The 24,038-nt window shown below is 43.8% G+C and overlaps 1 protein-coding gene across 4 annotated transcripts in view; it reads left to right on the top strand.

Moving 5' to 3' along the window:
* The window catches only part of ATXN7L1 (ataxin 7 like 1), a 205,907-nt gene that overhangs the window by 101,036 nt on the left and 80,833 nt on the right, over window positions 1-24,038 (top strand). For 3 of the 4 annotated variants that reach the window (XM_077264762.1, XM_077264761.1, XM_077264763.1), the window contains one exon: window positions 19,975-20,194. In XM_077264762.1, coding sequence (XP_077120877.1) covers window positions 19,975-20,194 — 220 coding nt within the window. Of the gene's footprint in view, window positions 1-7,214; window positions 7,347-19,974; window positions 20,195-24,038 lie in introns of those variants that run through there. The other variant, XM_077264764.1, reaches the window with a different exon arrangement.

Raw genomic sequence — 24,038 nt, 5'->3', positions numbered from 1 at the left:
AAAAAATTTTATTTTATTATTTTTCCCTAACTAAGGCGGTGATAATGGGGGGTTTGATTTACTATTTATAGCGGGTTTTTATGTTTGCCAGCTGTCACACACTAAAAGACGCTTTATATTACAAAAAATATTTTTTGCATTACCACATTCTGAGAGCTATAATTTTTCCATATTTTGGTCCACAGAGTCATGTGAGGTCTTGTTTTTTGCGGCACAAGTTGATGTTTTTTATTGGTATCATTTTTGGGCACATGACATTTTTTGATCGTTTTTTATTCCGATTTTGTTAGGCAGAATGAACAAAAAACAGCAATTTGTGAATTTCTTTTTTTTTCGGGGGGGGGGTCGTTTATACCATTCCGCTTTTGGTAAAATTGATAAAGTAGTTTTAGGGTATGTGCACACGTTGAGGATTTGCTGCGGATCCGCAGCGTTTTTTGAGGTGCAGAAATGCTGCAGATCCGCAATTGATTTACAGTACAATGTAAATCAATGAGGAAAAAAATGCTGTGCACACCTTGCGGAAAATCCGCTGCGGAAACGCTGCGGTTTAAAGCTATGTGCACACGTTGCGGATTCGGCTTCGGAATTTCTGGTGCGGATTCTGTCTCTCCTGGCAGAAAACGCACCTGCGTTTTTTTTGTGCGGTTCTGCAGCGTTTTTTTGTGCGTTTTTGCTGCGGTTTTCTTGCGGATTTGCTGTGTTTTTTACCCCTGCGGTTTTCTATAATGGAATGGGTACAAAAACGCTGCAGATTCACAAAAAAGAATTGACATGCTATTTCTTTAAAACCGCAGCGTTTCCGCAGCGGATTTTCCACAAAGTGTGCACAGCATTTTTTTTTCTCATTGATTTACATTGTACTGTAAATCAATTGCGGATCTGCAGCATTTCTGCACTGCAAAAAACGCTGCGGATCCACAGAGAATCCGCAACGTGTGCACATACCCTAAAAGAAGTAGCATGTCACTTCTTTTTTGTGAATCTGCAGCGTTTTTGTACCCACTCCATTATAGAAAACCGCAGGGGTAAAAACCGCAGCAAATCCGCAAGAAAACCGTAGCAAAAACGCACAAAAAACGCTGCGGAACCGCACAAAAGACCGCAGGTGCGTTTTCTGCCAGGAGAGACAGAATCCGCACCCGAAATTCCTAAGCCTAATCCGCAACGTGTGCACATAGCCTTATTCTTCGGGTTAGTAAGATTACAGCGATACCTCATTTATATCTTTTTTTATGTTTTGGCGATTTTATACAATAAGAACGATTTTATAGAAAAAATAATTATTTTTGCATCGCTTTATTCTGAGGGCTATAACTTTTTTTATTTTTTCGCTGATGATGCTGTATGGCGGCTCGTTTTTTGCAGGCCAAGATGACGTTTTTGATGGTACAATGTTTATTTATATCTGTCTTTTTGATCCTGTGTTAGGCCAGCATCACACTCAGTGTACGAAAATACGGTCCGTATTTTACGGCCGTAATACGCAGAAATGTTCCAAAAATAGTGATCCGTATGTCATCCGTAGGCAGGGTGTGTCAGCGTATTTTGCGCATGGCATCCTCCGTATGGCATCCGTACTGCGATATTTTCTCGCAGGCTTGCAAAACCGACATCTAATGGATTTATGGGCTCAAATGTTCATTAAAACATATATAAAGTGTATGTGTGTGTGTATGTGTATATGTGTATATATATATATATATATATATATATATATATATATATATATATATATATATATATATATATATATATATATACACTCACTGGCCACTTTATTAGGTACACCTGTCCAACTTCTTGTTAACACTTAATTTCTAATCAGCCAATCACATGGCGGCAACTCAGTGCATTTAGGCATGTAGACATGGTCAAGACAATCTCCTGCAGTTCAAACCGAGCATCAGTATGGGGAAGAAAGGTGATTTGAGTGCCTTTGAACGTGGCATGGTTGTTGGTGCCAGAAGGGCTGGTCTGAGTATTTCAGAAACTGCTGATCTACTGGGATTTTCACGCACAACCATCTCTAGGGTTTACAGAGAATGGTCCGAAAAAGAAAAAAAATCCAGTGAGCGGCAGTTCTGTGGGCGGAAATGCCTTGTTGATGCCAGAGGTCAGAGGAGAATGGGCAGACTGGTTCGAGCTGATAGAAAGGCAACAGTGACTCAAATCGCCACCCGTTACAACCAAGGTAGGCCTAAGAGCATCTCTGAACGCACAGTGCGTCGAACTTTGAGGCAGATGGGCTACAGCAGCAGAAGACCACACCGGGTACCACTCCTTTCAGCTAAGAACAGGAAACTGAGGCTACAATTTGTACAAGCTCATCGAAATTGGACAGTAGAAGATTGGAAAAACGTTGCTTGGTCTGATGAGTCTCGATTTCTGCTGCGACATTCGGATGGTAGGGTCAGAATTTGGCGTAAACAACATGAAAGCATGGATCCATCCTGCCTTGTATGGAGCATCTTTGGGATGTGCAGCCGACAAATCTGCGGCAACTGTGTGATGCCATCATGTCAATATGGACCAAAATCTCTGAGGAATGCTTCCAGCACCTTGTTGAATCTATGCCACGAAGAATTGAGGCAGTTCTGAAGGCAAAAGGGGGTCCAACCCGTTACTAGCATGGTGTACCTAATAAAGTGGCCGGTGAGTGTGTGTGTATATATATATATATATATATATATATATATATATATATATATATATATATATATATATATATATATATATATATATATTATAGCGGTGACGTCACTGCTGTGCTCTGCTTTACGGCTGGCCGGTGCTGACACATTCAGTGCAGGGAAGCCGCCGGCGGGGGACGTGACAGGCATCAGAAGGTGAGTATGTAGTGTTTTTTTTTTACTTTTACAATGGTAACCAGAGTAAATATTGGGTTACTAAGCGCGGCCCTGCGCTTTGTAACCCGATATTTACCCTGGTTACAAGTGAACACATCGCTGGATCGGTGTCACACACACCGATCCAGCGATGACAGCGGGTGATCAGCGACGAAATAAAGTTCTGGCCTTCTAGCTCCGACCAACGATATCACAGCGGGATCCAGATCGCTGCTGCGTGTCAAACACAACGAGATCGCTATCCTGGACGCTGCAACTTCACGGATCGTCGTTCTTGCTGCAAAGTCGCTTAGTGTGAAGGTACCTTAATAAAATATTACAACACCCTGTGTCTTTATTTCATTAAAATACTTTTAAATAATGTGTGTGTGTTTTATTAACCATTTCGTACTATTGGATTAATAATGGATAGGTGTCATAATTGACGCCTCTCCATTATTAATCTGGCTTAATGTCACCTTACAATACCAAGGTGACATTAACCCTTCATTACCCCTTATCCCACCGCTACACGGGAGTGGGAAGAGAGTGGCCAAGTGCCAGAATAGGCGCATCTTCCAGATGTGCCTTTTCTGGGGTGGCTGGGGGCAGATGTTTTTAGCCAGGGGGGCCAATAACCATGGACCCTCTCTAGGCTATTAATATCTGCCCTCAGTCACTGGCTTTCCCACTCTGGCGGAGAAAATTGCGCAGGAGCCCACTCCAATTTTTTCCGCGATTTAACTCTTTATTTTACAAGCTACAGCGCCCAAATTTTGCACATACACACTACTAACATTAGTGTCGGGTTTGTGAAGGAGAAATAAAAAGCCGGCAATTGAATTACCGGCTTTTCTATAGAACACCGCTGCGTATTTCTCGCAGGTCACACTGCTGGTCCGTGTGTAATCTGTATTTTTCTCGCCCCCATAGACTTTCATTGGCAATTTTTTTTTTGCACAATACGGTGACAAACGCAGCATGCTGCGATTTTCTACGGCCGTACAAGACCGTATAATACGATCAGTAAAATACGGCAGATAGGAGATGGGCCATAGAGAATCATTGTACCGTATGCAATCCGTATTTTCTGCACCTCTCATATGTCCGTAAAACTCGCTAGTGTGACGCCGGCCTAATTCCACTTTTTGTTCCGCGGTATGATGATAAAGCATTGTTTTTTGCCTAGGTTTTTTTTTGTTTTTTTTACGGTGTTCACTGAAGGGGTTAACTAGTGGGACCGTTTTATAGGTCGGGTCGTTACAGACGCGGCGATACTAAATGTGTACTTTTATTGTTTTTTTTATTTACATAAAGAAATGTATTTACTGGAACAATATATATTTTTTAATTTATTTAGGATTTTTTTTTTTACACATGTAAATATATATATACTAGATGGTGGCCCGATTCTAACGCATCGGCTATTCTAGAATATGCTATTGCCCAGCGACGTAGTATATTGCCCAGCCACGTAGTATATTGCCCAGCCACGTAGTATATTGTCCAGCCACGTAGTATATTGGCCAGCCACGTAGTATACAGCACAGAGCCACGTAGTATATTGGCCAGTCACGTAGTATGCACCATATCCCTGTTAAAAAAAAAAAAAAAAAAAAAAAAAAAAAAAGAATTAAAATAAAAAATGGTTACATACTCACCCTCCGTTGGCCCCCGGATTGAAGCGGTTACCGATGGTCCTCCGGCGCTCCGGTCTGAAGAGTGCATTGCGGTCTCGCGAGATAATGACGTAGCGGTCTCGCAGGACCGCTACTTCATTATCTCGCGAGATCGCAGCATGGACCAGTTACCGGAGCGTAGCGAGCGGGAAAGGCCTGTTGTGGATCCGAGGGGCTGACGGACGGTGAGTATATAACGATTTTTTTTTATTATTATTATTTTTAATATTAGATATTTTTACTATTGATGCCGCATCAATAGAAAAACGTTGGTCACACAGGGTTAATAGCAGCGTTAACCGAGTGCGTTACACCGCGGCATAGCACGGTCGGTTAACGCTGCCATTAACCCTGTGTGAGCGCTGACTGGAGGGGAGTACGGAGCGCGCACTGACTGCGGAGAGGAAGGAGCTGCCATATTTTTCTTCCGGACTGTGCGCGTCGCTGATTGGTTGTGGCAATGGTCGTGGGTGTTTTGCCACGACCAATCAGAGACTTGGATTCCATGACAGACAGAGGCCGCGACCAATGAATATCCGTGAAAGACAGAAGGACAGACAGAAGTGACCCTTAGACAATTATATAGATTTTTTTTTACTTTGTCCCAGTGTGGGACATCATGGTAAAGTGTCAGATCGCTGATCTGACACTTTTTAAAGCACTGTCAGATCAGTGATCTGACAGGCACTGCAGGCTTGCCTGCGCCTGCTCTGAGCAGGTGCTTACAAGCCACCTCCCTGCAGTACTCAGAAGAAGCCCCAGGGCCTGCAGGGAGGAGGACGGAGGAGATGCTCGGAGCAACGTGATCACATTGCATTGCTCCGAGGGTCTCAGGGAAGCACGCAGGGAGCACCCTCCCTGTGCGACAGGGTGGATAAAAATCAATGTTTTTTTAAAAAAATCAAAAAAATCGGATTTTTTTGATTTAAATCAGATTTTTTTGATTTAAATCGGATTTTTTTCAATAAACTGCTTTTTGAGGAAAATATTTTACCATCCAAAGGTTCTTCCATCATGAGATAAAGCTGAGTTGTTTAACTCAGTAGAATAAAGGCTGTATATGTGTAACATTCACAATGCCATGCTCTTCGAGAGGTTTCTGTAGGATGCTGACTATCCAACAAGTTTGGGCATGTCAACTGAATGGAAAAAGAAACTAAACCAAAAGTGAAACCAAGCTAGAAGTGTGGAATTAAAGGGGCAGTATGAACAAAATGTGGAGGCTATTAATAGTTTATACAATTAAGACATGCTGCTTTTAAACACCTACCTATTGCCATATAGTAAAACAAAAAAGATTTTTACTTACTTTGGGGTCCCCCCCTCACCCTGGCGTTAGATCGTTGCCCCTAGTTTCGTCCGTGTAACTATGGGCGCACATGCGCACTGCTCTCACTTCTCATTTTAATCGTGATTTATATTAAAAAAAACCTTTTGATTTAAATCAGTGATTTAAATCATGATTAAAATCATGATTTAAATCGATCCGATTTAAATAGAAAAAAATCTTTTGATTTAAATTGTGATTTAAATCATGATTTAAATCGGCGTGATTTAAATCAATCCACCCTGCTGTGCGATGCTTCCCTCTGCCGCCGGAACGCTGCGATCATATTTGATCACTGTGTTCTGGGGGTTAGTGTGCCAGGATCGGTCTGTGACTGCTCCTGGCACATCGTGCTGGATGTCAGCTGTGATAGTCAGCTGACACCCGGCTGCGCTCCCCCTGTGAGCGCGGCTGATCGTGTTAGACGAACTATCCCATCGGTGGTCATACGGGCTCAGGCCACCTCGACGGGATAGTATGTCCAATGTCAGAAAGGGATTAAGGCTACTTTCACACATCAGTTTTTTGCCGTCAGGCACAATCCGGCAAATTTTGAAAAAAAAAAAAACAGGTCCAGCGAAAGTTGCCGCCAGATCCATTTTTTTCTCATAGACTTGTATTCGTGCCAGTTGGCAATAGATGGCCTCACGTTTCATCCGTTTTTTGCCAGATCCATCTAAAATTTGTTTTCCGGCGGCCGGAGACAACGTACATAGGAACTTTTTTCTGTCCGTCAAAAAACTGCACCGCGACGGATCCGGCAATAAATGGATGAAACGTGAGGTAAAATTATGGAATCTGGCTACGGATTCTGTTGTTTTTTTTTTAAACAAATCATGCATTTTCCTTACAAATCCTGCATTTTCCATTCTGGCCTCTCCCAGATAGGCTAGTCGGATCCGTTGCATCAGTTTTTCACAATTCGCCGGATTGAACCTGACGGCAAAAACCTGATGTGTGAAAGCAGCCTAAAAAGTTCCCGAATGTATGTATGTATATATATATATATATATATATATATATATATATATATATATATATATATATATATATATATATATATATATATATATATGTAATGTACATAGTGAAGCATGTATCCTGTCCTGTGAGGGCGGCGGGGCCGGCTCCTTGTGGCAGTACGGCAGCTGTCGGGAGCTCCGGGGAAGATGCACCTATGTAGCAGCCTTCTAGCCGCCTGGTGGGTGGAGGAAGCTGCAGTTTTCACCCCGCTCGTGTTCTTGGCATCCTTCCACAGCTCTGAACTTCTGGTACCCGGCTGGTGAGAGCTGAAAGTTGCTGTCGAACAAGTGCCTGTGGGCAGCACAGCTGGGCCGCACGGTCAGCGCCGTCTTCCCTCCGCTCCGTGACGGCTCACCTCCTCGCGCAGAGCCCGTGTGACGGCGGCGGTGTCAGTGCTTCCTAAAGTACAACATGTTTACAGGCGCCGCGCTAGCAGAATAAGTTGGCCGCCTCTTCCTTCCTCTCGCTGTAAGTGGCTTTCATTTTTGTTTGTCGATCTCCGTGATCTAGAAGAATCTCCTCGCTCGCGTCCTCCTCACGATCGCTCCCTATGGACGGGCCTCCATGTGGCCTTTATTTTTATTGTTAGTTGCTAATGCAGGAGTGCGAGAGAGCGACGTAATGGTGTCAGGAGCGGGGAGAGGCGCTCGTCATTGGTGAATTTCCTCCTGCGAGCGCTGCACACGATCCCAGGCTCCGTACTGGCCTGCACACAGCATTGTTGTGGCGATGCGCTGCCTCGGTGCTGCTGCGGGCTGAGGGAGCCCACGCTCCGGTACCGGGGAGCCGCTCCGTGCTCCTGTGCCAGCACTAGGCCACTGCTCATACCTGGGCACGGCTGGAGCTGCTGCACTTCCTTGTTACCCGCTTCCTCGGTTTGGTTTTGATAATGTTAAATCTATAGAACTTGGCATTAAGCGCTGCTGTAATGTCTGTGAGTGTAAACCCGTAATAAATCCCGCACGGCACATTTCTCGTGTTACATGAGGGAGCAAATTGTATTTTTATACTGCAAGACCAGTTTGGCGCGGTGTAGGGACCAGTTTGGCGCGGTGTAAGGACCAGTTTGGCACGGTGTAGGGACCAGTTTGGCACGGTGTAGGGACCAGTTTGGTGCGGTCTAGGAACCAGTTTGGCATGGTGTAGGGACCAGTTTGGGACCAGTTTGGCGTGGTGTAGGGACCAGTTTTAGGGCCAGTTTGGCGCGGTGTAGGGACCAGTTTTGGGACCAGTTTGGCGTGGTGTAGGGTCCAGTTTGGCATGGTGTAGGGACCAGTTTTGGGACCAGTTTGGTGCGGTCTAGGAACCAGTTTGGCATGGTGTAGGGACCAGTTTTGGGACCAGTTTGGCGCGGTGTAGGGACCAGTTTGGCGCAGTGTAGGGACCAGTTTGGCGTGGTGTAGGGACCAGTTTTGGGACCAGATTGGCACGGTGTAGGGACCAGTTTGGCGTGGTGTAGGGACCAGTTTTGGGACCAGATTGGCGCGGTGTAGGGACCAGTTTGGCACAGTGTAGGGACCAGTTTGGCGTGGTGTAGGGATTACTGACCTGTCCGCTTCTGTATCTGAAAAAAAACAAAAACCTATACAGAAAAGAAATACCACCGTTATAAAGATATAAAAATACTATGAATACTAAAAGCAACAATATATACCCCCCAAAAAGTATTCAGAAGAAAAAATATGTATAGATAGATTTTTATTTTATTGACAATAGAAGCATGATTATACACAAAGCCATAAAAAAAATTTAATTAATAAATCATAAAAACCGCACAATGCACCAGAATTTTAATAGAAATAAATTAAAAACAATTGATGTCCAATTAACCAATTTTAATATTTATTAAAAAATTTATTAAAATCACACATATGTAGAAAAATCCACACATGTATAAATTAAGAAAGATGTGTAACACAGGGGACAGGGAGCAACAGACCTAGCAGCAGTAATAATAATAATAATAATAATCTTTATTTTTATATAGCGCTAACATATTCCGCAGCGCTTTACAGTTTGCACGCATTATCATCACTGTCCCCGATGGGGCTCACAATCTAAATTCCCTATCAGTATGTCTTTGGAATGTGGGAGGAAACCGGAGTACCCGGAGGAAACCCATGCAAACACGGAGAGAACATACAAACTCTTTGCAGATGTTGTCCTGGGTGGGATTAGAACCCAGGACTCCAGCGCTGCAAGGCTGCAGTGCTAACCACTGCGCCACCGTGCTGCCCCCGATTTTCTATATCTTATCAAAAACCATTGCTGAAAAATATATATCTAAAAAATATATGTGAAAAAAAATCAATATATATGTACATATATATATATTAAAGTGAAAAATGAATAATTTATATTAAAAAAGTGAATAAATATATAATATATAAACAAAATAGTGGGAGAAAAAACTTGCACCAAAAAATAATATATAATGTGATCAATATAAGTGCATTATTAATTAAAGGAACTAAATGAAGAGTGAGAAGTAATAACTAGAGACATTAAATAATAAGTGTATCACCAGTGATCAAGTGATCAAAAAGCAATGGTCCTGGGAACTGAGTTAATCAAAAAAAGTCCATAATGCTGAAATGCTCACCAGTCTGGAGCTCACACCGTCCCCTGCACACACCACTCCAACGCACGTTTCGCTGCTGCTTTGTCAGGGAGTGTTACACATCTTTCTTAATTTATACATGTGTGGATTTTTCTACATATGTGTGATTTTAATAAATATTAAAATTGGTTCATTGGACATTAATTGTTTTTAATTTATTTCTATAAAAATTCTGGTGAATTGTGCGGTTTTTACGATTTATTAAAAAATTTTTATGGCTTTGTGTATAATCATGCTTCTATTGTCAATAAAATAAAAATCTATCTATACATATTTTCGCTTCTGTATCTGGTCTGATTTTCTTTCATGCCAAAACTGATCCGTATTTCTCTCTGGTCACTGAGTGACATTGTGGGTGTTATCTAGCAATGGAGGGTGTAGCGCTGCTGGAGATGGGCCGACCTTGAGAGACCTAAAGGTACCGTCACAAGTCTTTTTTTGTCACCCTGTATGATGATGTAAGGGCAGGTTCACATGACCCTATAGAAAATTATCATTCAGAGTTTCATCCAGAAAAGTGGGATGATTTTTCTTTCTCACTTGTCACTTCCAACGGGAGGGACCCTGAAAACCGATGAAGGCAGCTGGAGGGGAGTATGAGACGGGGGGCAGGGGAATTACATTTAAAGCACGACTGTAGCGGTGCTCCAACCCTCTGTCACAGCGTACTGGTATACTGTGTGTGTATGTCCCCAATCTCCTATGCAATGTAAAGAAAAGAAACATGCATAAACGCAGGGATCAACAAACAAGATAACAAATTTTATTAAGGGTACCGTCACACAGTACCATTTTGATCGCTACGACGGCATGATCCGTGACGTCGCAGTGATCGTATGATTATCGCTCCAGCGTCGTAGACTGCGGTCACACGTTGCAATCACGGCGCTGGAGCGATGCCGAAGTCCCCGGGTAACCAGGGTAAACATCGGGTTACTAAGCGCAGGGCCGCGCTTAGTAACCCGATGTTTACCCTGGTTACCAGCGTAAACGTAAAAAAAACAAACAGTACATACTCACATTCCGGTGTCTGTCCCCCGGCGTTCTGCTTCTCTGCACTGTGTAAGCACAGCGGCCGGAAAGCACAGCGGTGACGTCAGACGTCACCGCTGTGCTCGCTTTCTGGCTGGCCGGCGCTCACAGTGCAGAGAAGCTGAGACGCCGGAGGACAGACACCGGAATGTAAGTATGTACTGTTTTTTTTTTTTTTTACGTTTACGCTGGTAACCACGGTAAACATCGGGTTACTAAGCGCGGCCCTGCGCTTAGTTACCCGATGTTTACCCTGGTTACAAGCGAACACATCGCTGGATCGCTGTCACACACAACGATCCAGCGATGTCAGCGGGTGATCAAGCGACGAAAGAAAGTTCCATACGATCTGCTACGACGTACGATTATCAGCAGGATCCCTGATCGCTGCTGCGTGTCAGACACTGCGATATCGTAACGATATCGCTAGAACGTCACGAATCGTACCGTCGTAGCGATCAAAATGGCACTGTGTGACGGTACCCTAAGTGTCCTTTAACCACACAACTTGGATTTAAAAACATTTAAAACCGCAAATAGCACAAAAAATACACCCAAGAAAACAATAAGGGGAGACATAAGATAATACACAAGGGGGAACAGTCCCTTAAACACTCTCCTCTAAAGTTATATAATATCCAATAAAATGGTTAGCTATAATTTATACCATAAATAGCTCTAACGTTGTGGATTGGTACCCAATATAGGCAAAAAAATACAAAATGCAACCTGAATGATAGCATATTAACCAGGAGAAATAAACATATATATAAATAGTCTAAATACATAGATAACAATTTGGTACCATACCCACACCCACATAGACAATTCAATGGCACATTAACATGGTTATACCAAGGAGATAAACCAAACCAGAGTGTGCACCGCAAAAAAAATAATAAGCTCCTAATGGACATGCTCACACTCTGTATGTGGCTGAGGAGTTCGAGATGAAAAACAGGAACCGGCCCCCTTGTAGCCCACCCAACGCATATCGTCACCTAAGTGACTTCATCAGGGGTGAAGTAGTTCACCCCTGATGAAGTCACTTAGGTGCCGGTTCCTGTTTTTCATCTCGAACTCCTCAGCCACATACAGAGTGTGAGCATGTCCATTAGGAGCTTATTATTTTTTTGCGGTGCATACTCTGGTTTGGTTTATCTCCTTGGTATAACCATGTTAATGTGCCATTGAATTGTCTATATGGGTGTGGGTATGGTACCAAATTGTTATCTATGTATTTAGACTATTTATACATATATATGTTTATTTCTCCTGGTTAATAGGCCATCATTCAGGTTGCATTTTGTATTTCTTTGCCTACATTGGGTACCAATCCACAACGTTAGAGCTATCTATGGTATAAATTATAGCTAACCATTTTATTGGATATTATATAACTTTAGAGGAGAGTGTTTAAAGGGAACCTGCCACCCCCCCCCAGTCGTTTCAAACTAAAAGAGCTACCTTGTGCAGCAGTAATGCTGCATTCTGACAAGGTGGCTCTTTTAGTTCTGGGTGCTGTAACTTGAGAAATAATCTATATATATAATTGTCTAAGGGTTTTTCTGTCTGTCTTTCTGTCTGTCTGTCCTGGAAATCCTGCGTCTCTGATTGGTCGAGGCCGCCAGGCCTCGACCAATCAGCGACGGGCACAGTATCGACGTAGATGTCATAATGGTTGCCATGGCGACGATGATGTCATAAAGGTTGCCTCGACCAATCAGCGACGGGCACAGTCTGCCGCGAATTCTGGAATCATCATTGTCCATATACTACGGGGACATGCATATTCTAGAATACCCGATGTATTAGAATCGGGCCACAATCTAGTCAGTTTTATAATTTGTCTGAAATACCTGCTCCTCAGTCAAGTAGGCCGGCGTTTCCCCCCTGCTTCAGACAGCACACAGCTGTCACTCACATCTTCTTGGCGCCGGGCGCCGCCTCCTCCTCGCCGCTGTTTTCAAAAGTAGCCGGCACCTGCGCTCTGTTTCCCTGCCTGGTGCAGGCGCAGTGAGCACTGGCTGTCTTTCCTCTTATGCAGCCCAGCTGACTGCGCCTGCGTGGCCGCCCTGCCTGTGAATCCCAGCCCCGCAGTGACTTATGATTTATTCACATTGTGGGGCTGGGAATCACAGGCAGGGCGGCCGCGCAGGCGCAGTCAGCTGGGCTGCATATGAGGAAAGATGGCCAGCACTCACTGCGCCTGCACCAGGCAGGGGAAAAGAGCGCAGGCGCCGGCTACTTTTGAAAACAGCGGTGGTGAGGAGGAGGCGGCGCCCGGTGCCAAGAAGATGTGAGTGACAGCTGTGTGCTGTCTGAAGCAGGGGGGAAACGCCGGCCCACTTGACTGAGGACCAGGTACTTCAGACAAATTATAAAACTGATTATTTCTCAAGTTACAGCACCCAAAACTAAAAGAGCCACCTTGTCACAATGCAGCATTACTGCTGCACAAGGTGGCTCTTTTAGTTTGAAACGACTGGAGGGGGGTGACAGGTTCCCTTTAAGGGACTGTTCCCCCTTGTGTATTATCTTATGTCTCCCCTTATTGTTTTCTTGGGTGTATTTTTTGTGCTATTTGCGGTTTTAAATGTTTTTAAATCCAAGTTGTGTCGTTAAGACACTTAATAAAATTTGTTATCTTGTTTGTTGATCCCTGCGTTTATGCATGTTTCTTTTCTTTACATTGTCTGTGTTTAACATGCTGCGGGTTGAGCACATAGAATATTATTGTTGATGGTGCCCTCTATTTTCTAGTAGTCTGCAATCTCCTATGCAAGGCACAAAAAAGACCTTTTATTCTACTCAGACATCCCCGTCGCTGGTCTTGATGCGGCATCTCCTCCCTTCTTGTGATCGCCATCCTCCTTCCCGGCGTCATACTTGTGACGTGTCCTGCATCATGCATACAGTGTCTCCCATCACGCTCTTGCACAGGCACACTTCTCTCTGCCTTGGCGAGGGCAGCCCCAAGCACTGTAGGGCACATGCGCTGGCTTTACCAGTGCGTTCTTTGGCCTTTTCCAGCACATGCACAGCGCAGTGCTTTGCTCTGTCCTCAGCATGATGGAGAGAAGTACGCCTGCGCAGGAGCGGGACTGGGAGACACTGTGTGGATGATGTAGGAAACGTCATCCACACACCGCAGGAAAGAAGGACGGCGATCATAAGAAGAGTGGAGGTGCCAGATCAAGACAAACGTCGCCCATAGGACCGGATGCTCCATCTGTGAGTATGATAAAAGGCCTTTTTTGTGCCTTGCATAGGGGATTGGGGGCATGTATACAGCATGCTAGGCTGCTGTAAGAGAGGGCTTATGGGTGGTGGCGTTATTTATGGAAAACCTGCTGACAGGTGCCCTTTTATTATTTAGGCTACGTTCACATTTGCGGTCTGCGCCGCAGCGTCGCCGCATGCGTCATGCGCCCCTATATTTAACATGGGGGCGCATGGACATGCGTCGCACTTGCGTTTTGCGCCGCATGCGTCCCTGCGGCGCCCACGTCCGGGCGCAGAGGACGCAGCAAGTTGCATTTTTGCTGCGTCCAAAATCAATGAAAAAAAGGACGCATGCGGCGCAAAACGCAGCGTTGTGCATGCGTTTTGCTGCGTTTTTGTTTGCGTTGTGCGTTGCGGCGCCGACGCTGCGGCGCACAACGCAAATGTGAATGTAGCCTACAGGACCATTTACAGTTTTCTATGTTACAAAATTGTAATGTATCTGTAAAAATCGGATGCTATTCTGGGACTCTGTATGACATCTGATTTTTTCATACCCTAATAGACTTGAATGGGTGAATCTCATCCGATTTACGGAAGAAACTAGTGCATGCTGTGATTTTCTTTTTTTCACACATATTTTGTCATCAAACAAGGGGTAAAAGCATTAACGTAAGGATAAGCACACCAATCTGTGACCATAATATGTATAATATATTGAATACATATACCCTATATACAAATGAAAATCAATTAAAAGCAAAGAACAAACTAACCCATGACGCTAAATGCCAAAAGAATGTGTTAAAGAAATACTGCAATAATAATGTAATATTGCATCACTGGAAAAATGGGGTTTGCTGTATAATAAAACAAAAAGAACCAACTTAAAGTACCGGTATGTGATCACTGCAAGATATGTTGGTGATCCAGAACAAATATGTCACAAATCTGCAACAATGAAGCGCAATAAGTATTGAATATAGGTATGTGATATTTATACATTAAATAAATAAATACTGTCAGTATCACTGCCCCATGAATGACATTGGTTCGAGTGCTGTCTGTTGTTTTCACAGATAACATTCAGGCCAATAACACATTTCTGTGAACAAGCCCTAACAATAGGCTTTCATTTTTTGCATTTTATTGGTCTATTTTTTCCCTTCTAATTAGTAACATTATGGAGATGGTAAATACACTCTGCTCTTTCCAGTGGTCAGCTGACAAGTCGGACTTGTCGTGTAACTTTCATCCTTACTTTGTTGCATTTCTCCATTTATGTATAATCACTTAATAATCCTATAATGACTCTATGAGCCCAGCAGTGATGTTGTGGGATTTTTGTTTTTATGCTGAACACTTTCCCTTTGGATTGTTTGTGCAGTCAGCATCTGAGTAATCTAATAGCCTCCCATGGCCATGGACGTGACTTGGTTATTCCGTCTTTAAATTTATAATTCCGACTAATGCTTGTGGCACTAAAAATACGGCTCATGCAAAACGCCATATTGCGAAAGAGAACAATCACATTTCATTCTTGGAAATCAAGAAAGCTATTCCATGGGTCATGTGATTAAGCCTATTAGTCCTGGTAACACACAAATGGCATGATTGTTATTATTAGTGACTTAAAGGGGTATTCCCACCTCCAAGATCCTATTCCAATATGTAGTAGGTGTAATAATAATAATGGCAAATTAGAAATGATTCACTATGTCTCTTTCCTCATGTGCAGGACCTTAAATGTATCAACCTTAAAATAGACTTTGGGGGAAAACCCCTTCAAATCAGGTTTTTGTGTTAAACATATTTTTTAATTGGACATTTTTTATATTAATATTTTTTTTTAACTTTGTGTTGATTCAGGAAATCCACGCATATATTAGCCACAATGGACAGACTCTTAACCTATTTTTGGCATTGAACCATCTAATGAGCATGTGCAAAGCTTATTGTGAAGGGAGGGGGTGTTGTGACATGGCCTATTATGATTGGTGGATCGGTGTTTCCTGTCAATACAACTCGGCCTCTAATGATAATAAGTCTGCTATAAACTCTTTGAAAGGGCAGGAAGTATGAGTCTGAAAAAGCCTCAGTGGACAGTTTCTTAATTGCCAGATACTAATTTTGTTCTTTAACCAGTTCATGACTGGGATATTTATTTGGACCTTAGGTTTAAAGAGCTTTAAAAAAATGAATGCAGATATTCAATACATGTTTGCATCTTTTTTTCATGATACACTGGGCATAATATTTGTTGTTTTCATACTTTTGTTTTATTTTTTGCCCATGTTGTAGAAAATTTAAAGGGAATGTGTGGTTTACATTTTTTTTTATGACCGCAAAGGACCACTAAAATATACATTTTAAAAATTGTTCCCCTTTCTGTAACAATTATTTTTATATGCCGGATGGGGTGGTGTTAGGAACTTCGTTTTTGACTGACAGTGACCTTTTTTTTGTTTATTTCTTTCTTCCTTTTTATTTATTGATTATGAATTTATTTCACATATTGTACCCACCATAAGGTCATAAAAGACCTTTGTGGACCTCTCAATATTTAAATACTTTTTCACCTGCTTTTTAATGTAACTGGGTTGGTTTGTTAGCCCCAGTGAAGGGAGAAGTTCAGCATTCTGGTTGCATAGCAGAACCTACTGGGTCTTCTAAAAACCCGCAGCTCTCTTCCCATACCCGGGGATCACATGGCTGATGGGTCCAGAAGAGAAACGCTGCCAGTACTTCCTATTATTGTATACACAGTGCTTGTTTAGCATTGTTCATTCAGTGATTGGGAAGGCAGACACTGTAATAAACCTTCTCTGTGGGGGTTTTGGCTATGTCTGACCATTGGGTGCAGCTTTTCTACTACGTGGTGATATTTTAGAACGTCACTGCAGTGTATAACGTCTGGATGTTTATAGTATATTTAGTTAAGTTTAATGTTAAGTTTAATGCACATTGTAAGCAGGTCTCTAAATGTTCCAGTTTTATCCCTGGACCAACTTTTGATTTGTAGGGACTGCAACCTTCACAGGGAATGCAACAAACATATGTCATCTCTGTTTCTAAAGGGAGGGATTTTCCTTTACTGCAAGTCTTAAAATAACGTTGTATCCAGAAAGATGCTACTGTCTGCAAGGTGTCTTCCCCAGTTTTTCATATAGATTTTAAGGATCTCTTCCAATAAAGAAATAATACAAAAAAATCTAAAGGTCTGTGTGTATTTATTTACCGTATATACTCGAGTATAAACCAACCCGAGTATAAGCCGAGGCACCTACTTTTGCCATGGAAAACTGGGTAAGCTTATTGACTCAAGTATAAGCCGGGTATGCATTATCCCCCTCATCCCTGTCCTGCTATGCGTGGCTTCCCCTGTCCTGTCCTGCTAGGCGTGGATCTCCCTGTCCTGCTATGCGTGGCTCTCCCTGTCCTGTCCTGCCGTTGGCTCTCCCTGTCCTGTCCTGTCCTGCTATGCGTGACTCTCCCTGTCCTGCTATGCGTGGCTCTCCCTGTCCTGCCGTTGGCTCTCCCTGTCCTGTCCTGCTATGTGTGACTCTCCGTGTCCTGCTATGCGTGGCTCCCCCTGTCCTGTCCTGGTATGTGGCTCCCACTGTCCTGTCCTGGTGTGTGGCTCCCACTGTCCCGTGCTGGTATGTGGCTCCCACTGTCCTGTCCTGGTATGTGGCTCCCCTGTCCTGGTATGTGGCTCCCCTCATCCTGTCCTGGTATGTGGCTCCCCCTGTCCTGGTATGTGGCTCCCCCTGTCCTAGTATGTCTCTACCCCTGTCCTGTCCTGGTTTGTGGCTTCCCCCGTCGTGTCCGGGTATGTGGCTCCCCTCGTCCTGTTCTTGTATGTGGCTCCCCCGTCCTGGTATGTGGCTCCCCCTGTCCTGGTATGTGGCTCCCCATGTCCTGGTATGTGGCTCCCCATGTCCTGTACTGGTATGTGGTTCCCCCTGTCCTGTTCTGGTATGTGGCTCCCCCTGTCCTGTCCTGGTATGTGTGGTTCCCCCTGTTGTATGCATGGCTCCCCCAGTCCCACATTGCTCAGTTCTCCCGTCCCCGCATTGCTCATCTCCCCCGGTCTGGTCTGCATGGCTCAGCTCCCCCCCCCCCCCCCCCTTCCCCTGGTTATATGCATGGCTCACATTGTGTTAGCCGGCGGCTGCAGCTGTCACTGTGCCACAGCCGACGGCTCCTGCCGTTGCTACGCCGCTCCTCTTTCCCCACCAGCATTCTGGACAATTAACTCATGTATAAGCTGAGGGGGGCGTTTTTAGCACAAAAAATTGCGCTGAAAATCTCTGCTTATACACGAGTATATACGGTATTTTTACTATTGCTTATGTGTTATCCTTTCTCTACTGTTGTATAGCACTGCGCTCTGCAAACGACTTTCGACTAACCTCTGTACTAATCCGTACCTCCCGACTCCAAGACTTCTCCCGTGCTGCGCCAATCCTCTGGAATGCTCTACCCCAAGATATTAGGACCATCCACAACTTGCATAGTTTTAGGCGCTCGCTCAAAACTCATTTGTTCAGAGCGGCCTATCACGTTCCCTAATCAAACTCATGTTTGTGTGTGTGTAGCCCATTCACACACACACACACACACACACACACACACACACACACACACACACACACACACACACACACACACACTATCTCCACCTGCCCCCCACTCCCTGAAGATGGCTGGACCATCACTGTAAATACACCATTGTAAATACACACCTGTACTTTGTATCTCCCCCACCTCATTGTAGATTGTAAGCTCTCACGAGCAGGGTCGTCTTATTTCATCTTATTTTGTCTTATTTTGCTTTATTACTGTATTGTTAACATTGTTACCCATGACTGTTGTGTTTGAAACTGTTAAACTGTAAAGCGCTACGGAATATGTTGGCGCTATATAAATAAAGATTATTATTATTGTTATAAGATAAAAAGAGACGGTAGTGTAAGAGAAAGAAAACAATGATCTATGAGGCCTTTGTGGCCTACCCTCTAACACTCTCGCACCCCTCCAGTCCATCCTTAGCTCTGCTGCCCGACTAATTAATCTCTCTCCTCGCTACCCTCTTGTTTCCCCTCTTTGCAAATCTCTTCACTGGCTCCCAATTACCTAGCGTATCCAGTTTAAACTACTAACACTGACCTACAAAGCCATCCATAACCTTTCTACTCCGTATATTTCCGAACTAACCTCTCAATATCTTCCCTCACGTAATCTCCGGACCTCCTTCTCTCCTCCACGCTTATTCGCTTCTCACCCAATCGCGTCCAAGACTTCTCCCGAGTATCCCCCATCATCTGGAATCCTGTGCGCCAACACGTCCAGTTATCCACCACATTTGGATACTTCAAACGGAACCTGAAAACCCACTTCTTCAAAGAAGCTTACAACTTGTAATGACCACACGGCCACCTCAACACCATCGGAGCTACAGCAACCCTCGACCTACTGTCTCCTTCCCCATAATCCTGTAGAATATAAGCCGGCAAGGGCAGGGTCCTCTCCCCTTTGTACCAGTCTGTCATTGTTAGTTTTGTTTACTGTAAGTGATATTTGTATTTTGTTGTAACCCGGTCTCATGTACAGCACGATGGAATTAATGGTGCTATATAAATAAATAATAATAAATAATCTAAAAGTTTCAATGTTATTTAGTCTATTGTTTACAGAACTGGTTATAAAACAAAAGGTCTGGAAAGAATAGGCAGAAATTGGATGGTTCTGTAGCAGTTTGCCATTCACTTTGTGTTTGCTACTAATTAATTTTTATGGTTTCTTACAAGATATTTCAGTAAGTTTCTATTTCCGAGCAGCTTGGTGAACTTTATCCTGCCTTCTAACAGAACATATCTGCAGTTTCATATAGTACATCAGCCTTAATACGAGAGTGACGGGAGGAACCTTTAGAATTTTTCATTTTTATGACTTAATAAAACCATTCCACTCAAATCTGACCTATTTACCAAGCTTGCATTATCATGGCCTTTATGTACAGTCGGTGGGGGTCAGAACTATGGGTGTATCTTTCATTTACTTTTATTGGCACTTGTCAATCTTTTGCTTCATACTGTATGACTTCTTGTGGTAGACAACCTGGAGTAAATAAGTGAAAATTACAGATTCTGTGATGGTTCTGGGTTGTGTAATATACTTAAATATATATATTTTTTGTATTATCATATGTTTTAGAAAGAAGACACGGTTCAATGTGCAAACCTTCCCCCTCTCCGGCTTCTCCTTCCAGCACACGATCATCAATTGTACAGATGAAAACAAAATCGTGTATCAGCAGCCATAACCCTGTCAACAGTAACTCAAAGCCATTCAAAGCGCCCAAAGACAATCTACTTACCTCCAACAACAAGCAACACACGGTGTTCTCTTCAAAGGTGTCAAGAGACAAACCATGGTATGTAACAGAAATTAAGATGAGTGATGACGCTGGTTGCATTTCTGAAATTTGGTGGAATCAGTATAAGGGTTCGATGAACGGGACAGTGGCTCAGGTGTTGGCACTGTTGCTTTGTAGTGTTAGGATCCTGGGTTCAAATCCCACCAAGAATATCTGCAAGGAGTTGGTATCTTATCAGTGTTTTCATGGGTTTTCTCCGGGTACTCCAGTTTCTTCCCACACTCCAAAGTTATACTGATGGCAGTTATCACACATATATGACAGCAATTTCCTACTCGTATAGCGCCTTCATATTCCACAGCACTGTACAGAAATTATCATCTCCGTCCCCATTGGATCTAACAATCTATATCCCTTATCAGTTTCTCTTTGGACTGTGGGGAAGCACATCTTCCACACAGACTGTATAGCTCTTCTGTCCTAAAAAATAAATCAGGAGCATGTGACCAGACATCTCCATCAGCATCCTGGGAGGGGGTTGATGTCTGGTGTGTTCACTTAGGCTACTTTCACACTAGCGTCGGGCTCGGCCCGTCGCTGTGCGTCGGGCCGACGTTCCCGACGCTAGCGTTGTCTCCGCCGCACAACGGGGGCAGCGGATGCATTTTTCCAGCGCATCCGCTGCCCCATTGTGAGGTGCGGGGAAGTTCGGGGAGGTGGGGGCGGAAAAAGCGGACTGTCGTGAGCAAAAAACGTTACATGTAGCGTTTTTTGCTACCGACGGTCCGCCACTGCACGACGCATCCGTCGCACGACGGGTGCGACGTGTGGCAATCCGTCACAATGCGTCGCTTAATGTTAATGGTGAAAAAACGCATCCTGCAAACACTTTTGCAGGATGCGTTATTTCGGCAAAACGACGCATTGTGACGGAATGCAGTTAACGCTAGTGTGAAAGTAGCCTTACTCCTCTAAAAAGTTATATTTTAAGGGCAGGAAATATTTGGAATAAACAAAAAAAAATGTATTAAAAAAAACATTGTACAAAAAAACACCCACACCTATCAAAATATAAATTTATTTAAATACTACTTTAAATGCCGAATAAAATTCCAGAATTGCTGTTTTTTTGTCACGCCACTTCCATAAAATAATGCAATAAAAGCAATCAAAATGTCTTACGTGCCCAAAATGTTATCAACAATAAGTAGTGCTCATCTCACTAAAACAAGCCCTCCTACAACTACGTGGATGGAAGCCTAAAAAGTTGTCTCAGAAAGTGGTGACACCGAAAATTGTGTTGTTGTTTTTTTACAAAATTAAAAACAAACAAACAATAAATAACCACTAAAATATACTATTTCTATATTCCTACTTGCCCAGAACATACTATTGCCATGTTATTTTAGCTCACCATTTCACCAATCTTGGAATTATTTCAGTTTTTTTTCAATTTCAATGAACTATGCAACTCAAAAAAACAAAAGGGCAAAAACAGAAAGTCTACTGGTCATTAAAGGGGTGAAATGGTATAAGGACATGTTTATCGCATTTCTACTTTTTACTTTTCAGTTGTGTATAATAAAACCGCGAGTCTTTCAAGATACACTTTAGTTCTCAGTTACATTATTCTGTGGAAATTGAGCAGTTGTAGGCACACCTATTAACAGTTTGAGAAGCCATTCATTTCTTTCATTCATATCTCTTATGCTACCTACCCAGAATACATTTAGAAAGTCCAGATTAAATGCTGTGTTTTCGCTAAGGAATTAGGCTAAGTTCACACTGCTTTTCGGATTTCTGTTTTTCTGTTTTTGATCTAACTTTAAAAAAAAATAGTAAACCAAACATACGGTACTCATGTGGTCTTACCACTTTTAGCCCAGCTCAGGATGCCCAAATGGTCTGTGCCACGATTGGGAGGGATGACATCCTGTTTGGTCACTTGATCGCTGAGGCCTGTGATTGGTTGTAGATGTCAGGTCACTGGAACAGAACATTGAATGTATCTCTGCAGTGTTAGGCTACTTTCACACACAGCATATTTGCTGCGTATTTTTACGCGCGCGTATTTTGCTGCTGCTTTACCTGCGTTTTTTTACGCAGGCAAAAAACGCAGCTGCTTTCACACACAGCGTTTTTTGCTGCGTTTTTTGCAGCTGCGTTTTTTTCAGCATTGTGTACTGAAAATAAAGTTTGTTTGAAAAAAAAAAAAAGGGGAAAAAAAGAGTCATTGAGGTCATTTCCTGTCTTTATGACTCAGAATACAATACACACTGGAGTTAACATCATGTCGATTCTGCCAGCTGCAATGGCCTTGAGCCAAAGACGCCTCAGCAAGCGGAACAGACATCAGCTGGGGTTTACTAACCCCACTGTCACTAACCCCAGGTTACTAGGGCAGGCGTCAGTCAGACGCCCCCCCTCGTAACCCTGTACGGTAAGGGTATGTTCACACGATCCTGATTTCAATCCTTTTTTTTCAGGACAAAAACCGCAGCTCTTGGCAGAAAACGCAGGTGCGTTTTTGGTGCGTTTTTGATGCGGTTTTTGATGCGGTTTTTAGTGCGGTTTTTTATGCAGTTTTCTCTGCAGATTGTCTGTGTTTGACACAAATAAAGCTTTAACTGCAGTGGGGGAAAAAAAAAGAAATGATGTCATTTCCTTGTCCAACCCTTTTCTTCTTCCATCCTCCATTTTGGGACTAAACACCAAAATGAGTGGACGTGTTTTGAATGACAGCGCTCCGCAGAGTGCTGAGCGTAGGCCAGATCACAGCCCGCGGATCCAGCTCTATCTAGCTATTTAAGTCTACGTTCACATTTGCGGTCTGCGCCGCAGCGTCGGGCGCCGCATGCGTCATGCGCCCCTATATTTAACATGGGGGCGCATGGACATGCGTCGCACTTGCGTTTTGCGCCGGCCGCATGCGTCACTGCAGCGCACGCATCCGGCCGCAGAGGACGCAGCAAGTTGCATTTTTGCTGCGTCCAAAATCAATCAAAAAAAGGACGCATGCGGCGCACAACGCAAATGTGAACATAGCCTAAGTGCCACGTATTTAAGTGCCACGTATTTCAGTGCCACGTGCCACGTATTTAAGTGCCACGTATCACGTATTTCAGTGCCACGTATCAAAGTGCCACGTGCCACGTATCAAAGTGCCACGTGCCACATATTTCAGTGCCACGTATCAAAGTGCCACGTGCCACGTATCAAAGTGCCACGTGCCACGTATCAAAGTGCCACGTATCAAAGTGCCACGTGCCACATATTTCAGTGCCACATATTTCAGTGCCACGTGCCACGTATCAAAGTGCCACGTATCAAAGTGCCACGTGCCACGTATCAAAGTGCCACGTATCAAAGTGCCACGTATTTAAGTGCCACGTGCCACGTATCAAAGTGCCACGTGCCACATATTTCAGTGCCACATATTTCAGTGCCACGTATCAAAGTGCCACGTATCAAAGTGACTGAGCGCCGGCCCTAAAGTGAAAGTGAAAGTACAGCGGTGACGTCACCGCTGTGCTGTTAAGGCCGGAGCTCAGTCAGTGTCAGGAAGCAGACGCTGGGGGACGCGCAGGTGAGCATGTACTGTTTGTTTTTTTTACTTTTACGCTGGTAACCAGGGTAAACATCGGGTTACTAAGCGCGGCCCTGCGCTTAGTAACCCGATGTTTACCCTGGTTACCCGGGGACCTCGGCATCGTTGGTCGCTGGAGAGCGGTCTGTGTGACAGCTCTCCAGCGATCAAACAGCGACGCTGCAGCGATCGGTATCGTTGTCGCTATCGCTGCAGCGTCGCTACACACACACATACACACACACACTCACACTCCATGCTGCTTCACTGGGGGGCGGGGGCTTCCCTCTTCCTGTCCGACGTCACGTCCGGTCC

The sequence above is a fragment of the Ranitomeya variabilis genome, chromosome 5, assembly GCF_051348905.1.
Source record: "Ranitomeya variabilis isolate aRanVar5 chromosome 5, aRanVar5.hap1, whole genome shotgun sequence".
Taxonomy (NCBI): domain Eukaryota; kingdom Metazoa; phylum Chordata; class Amphibia; order Anura; family Dendrobatidae; genus Ranitomeya; species Ranitomeya variabilis.
The sequence above is the reverse complement of the archived record's forward strand: the minus strand, read 5'-3'. Positions and strand labels throughout refer to the sequence as shown.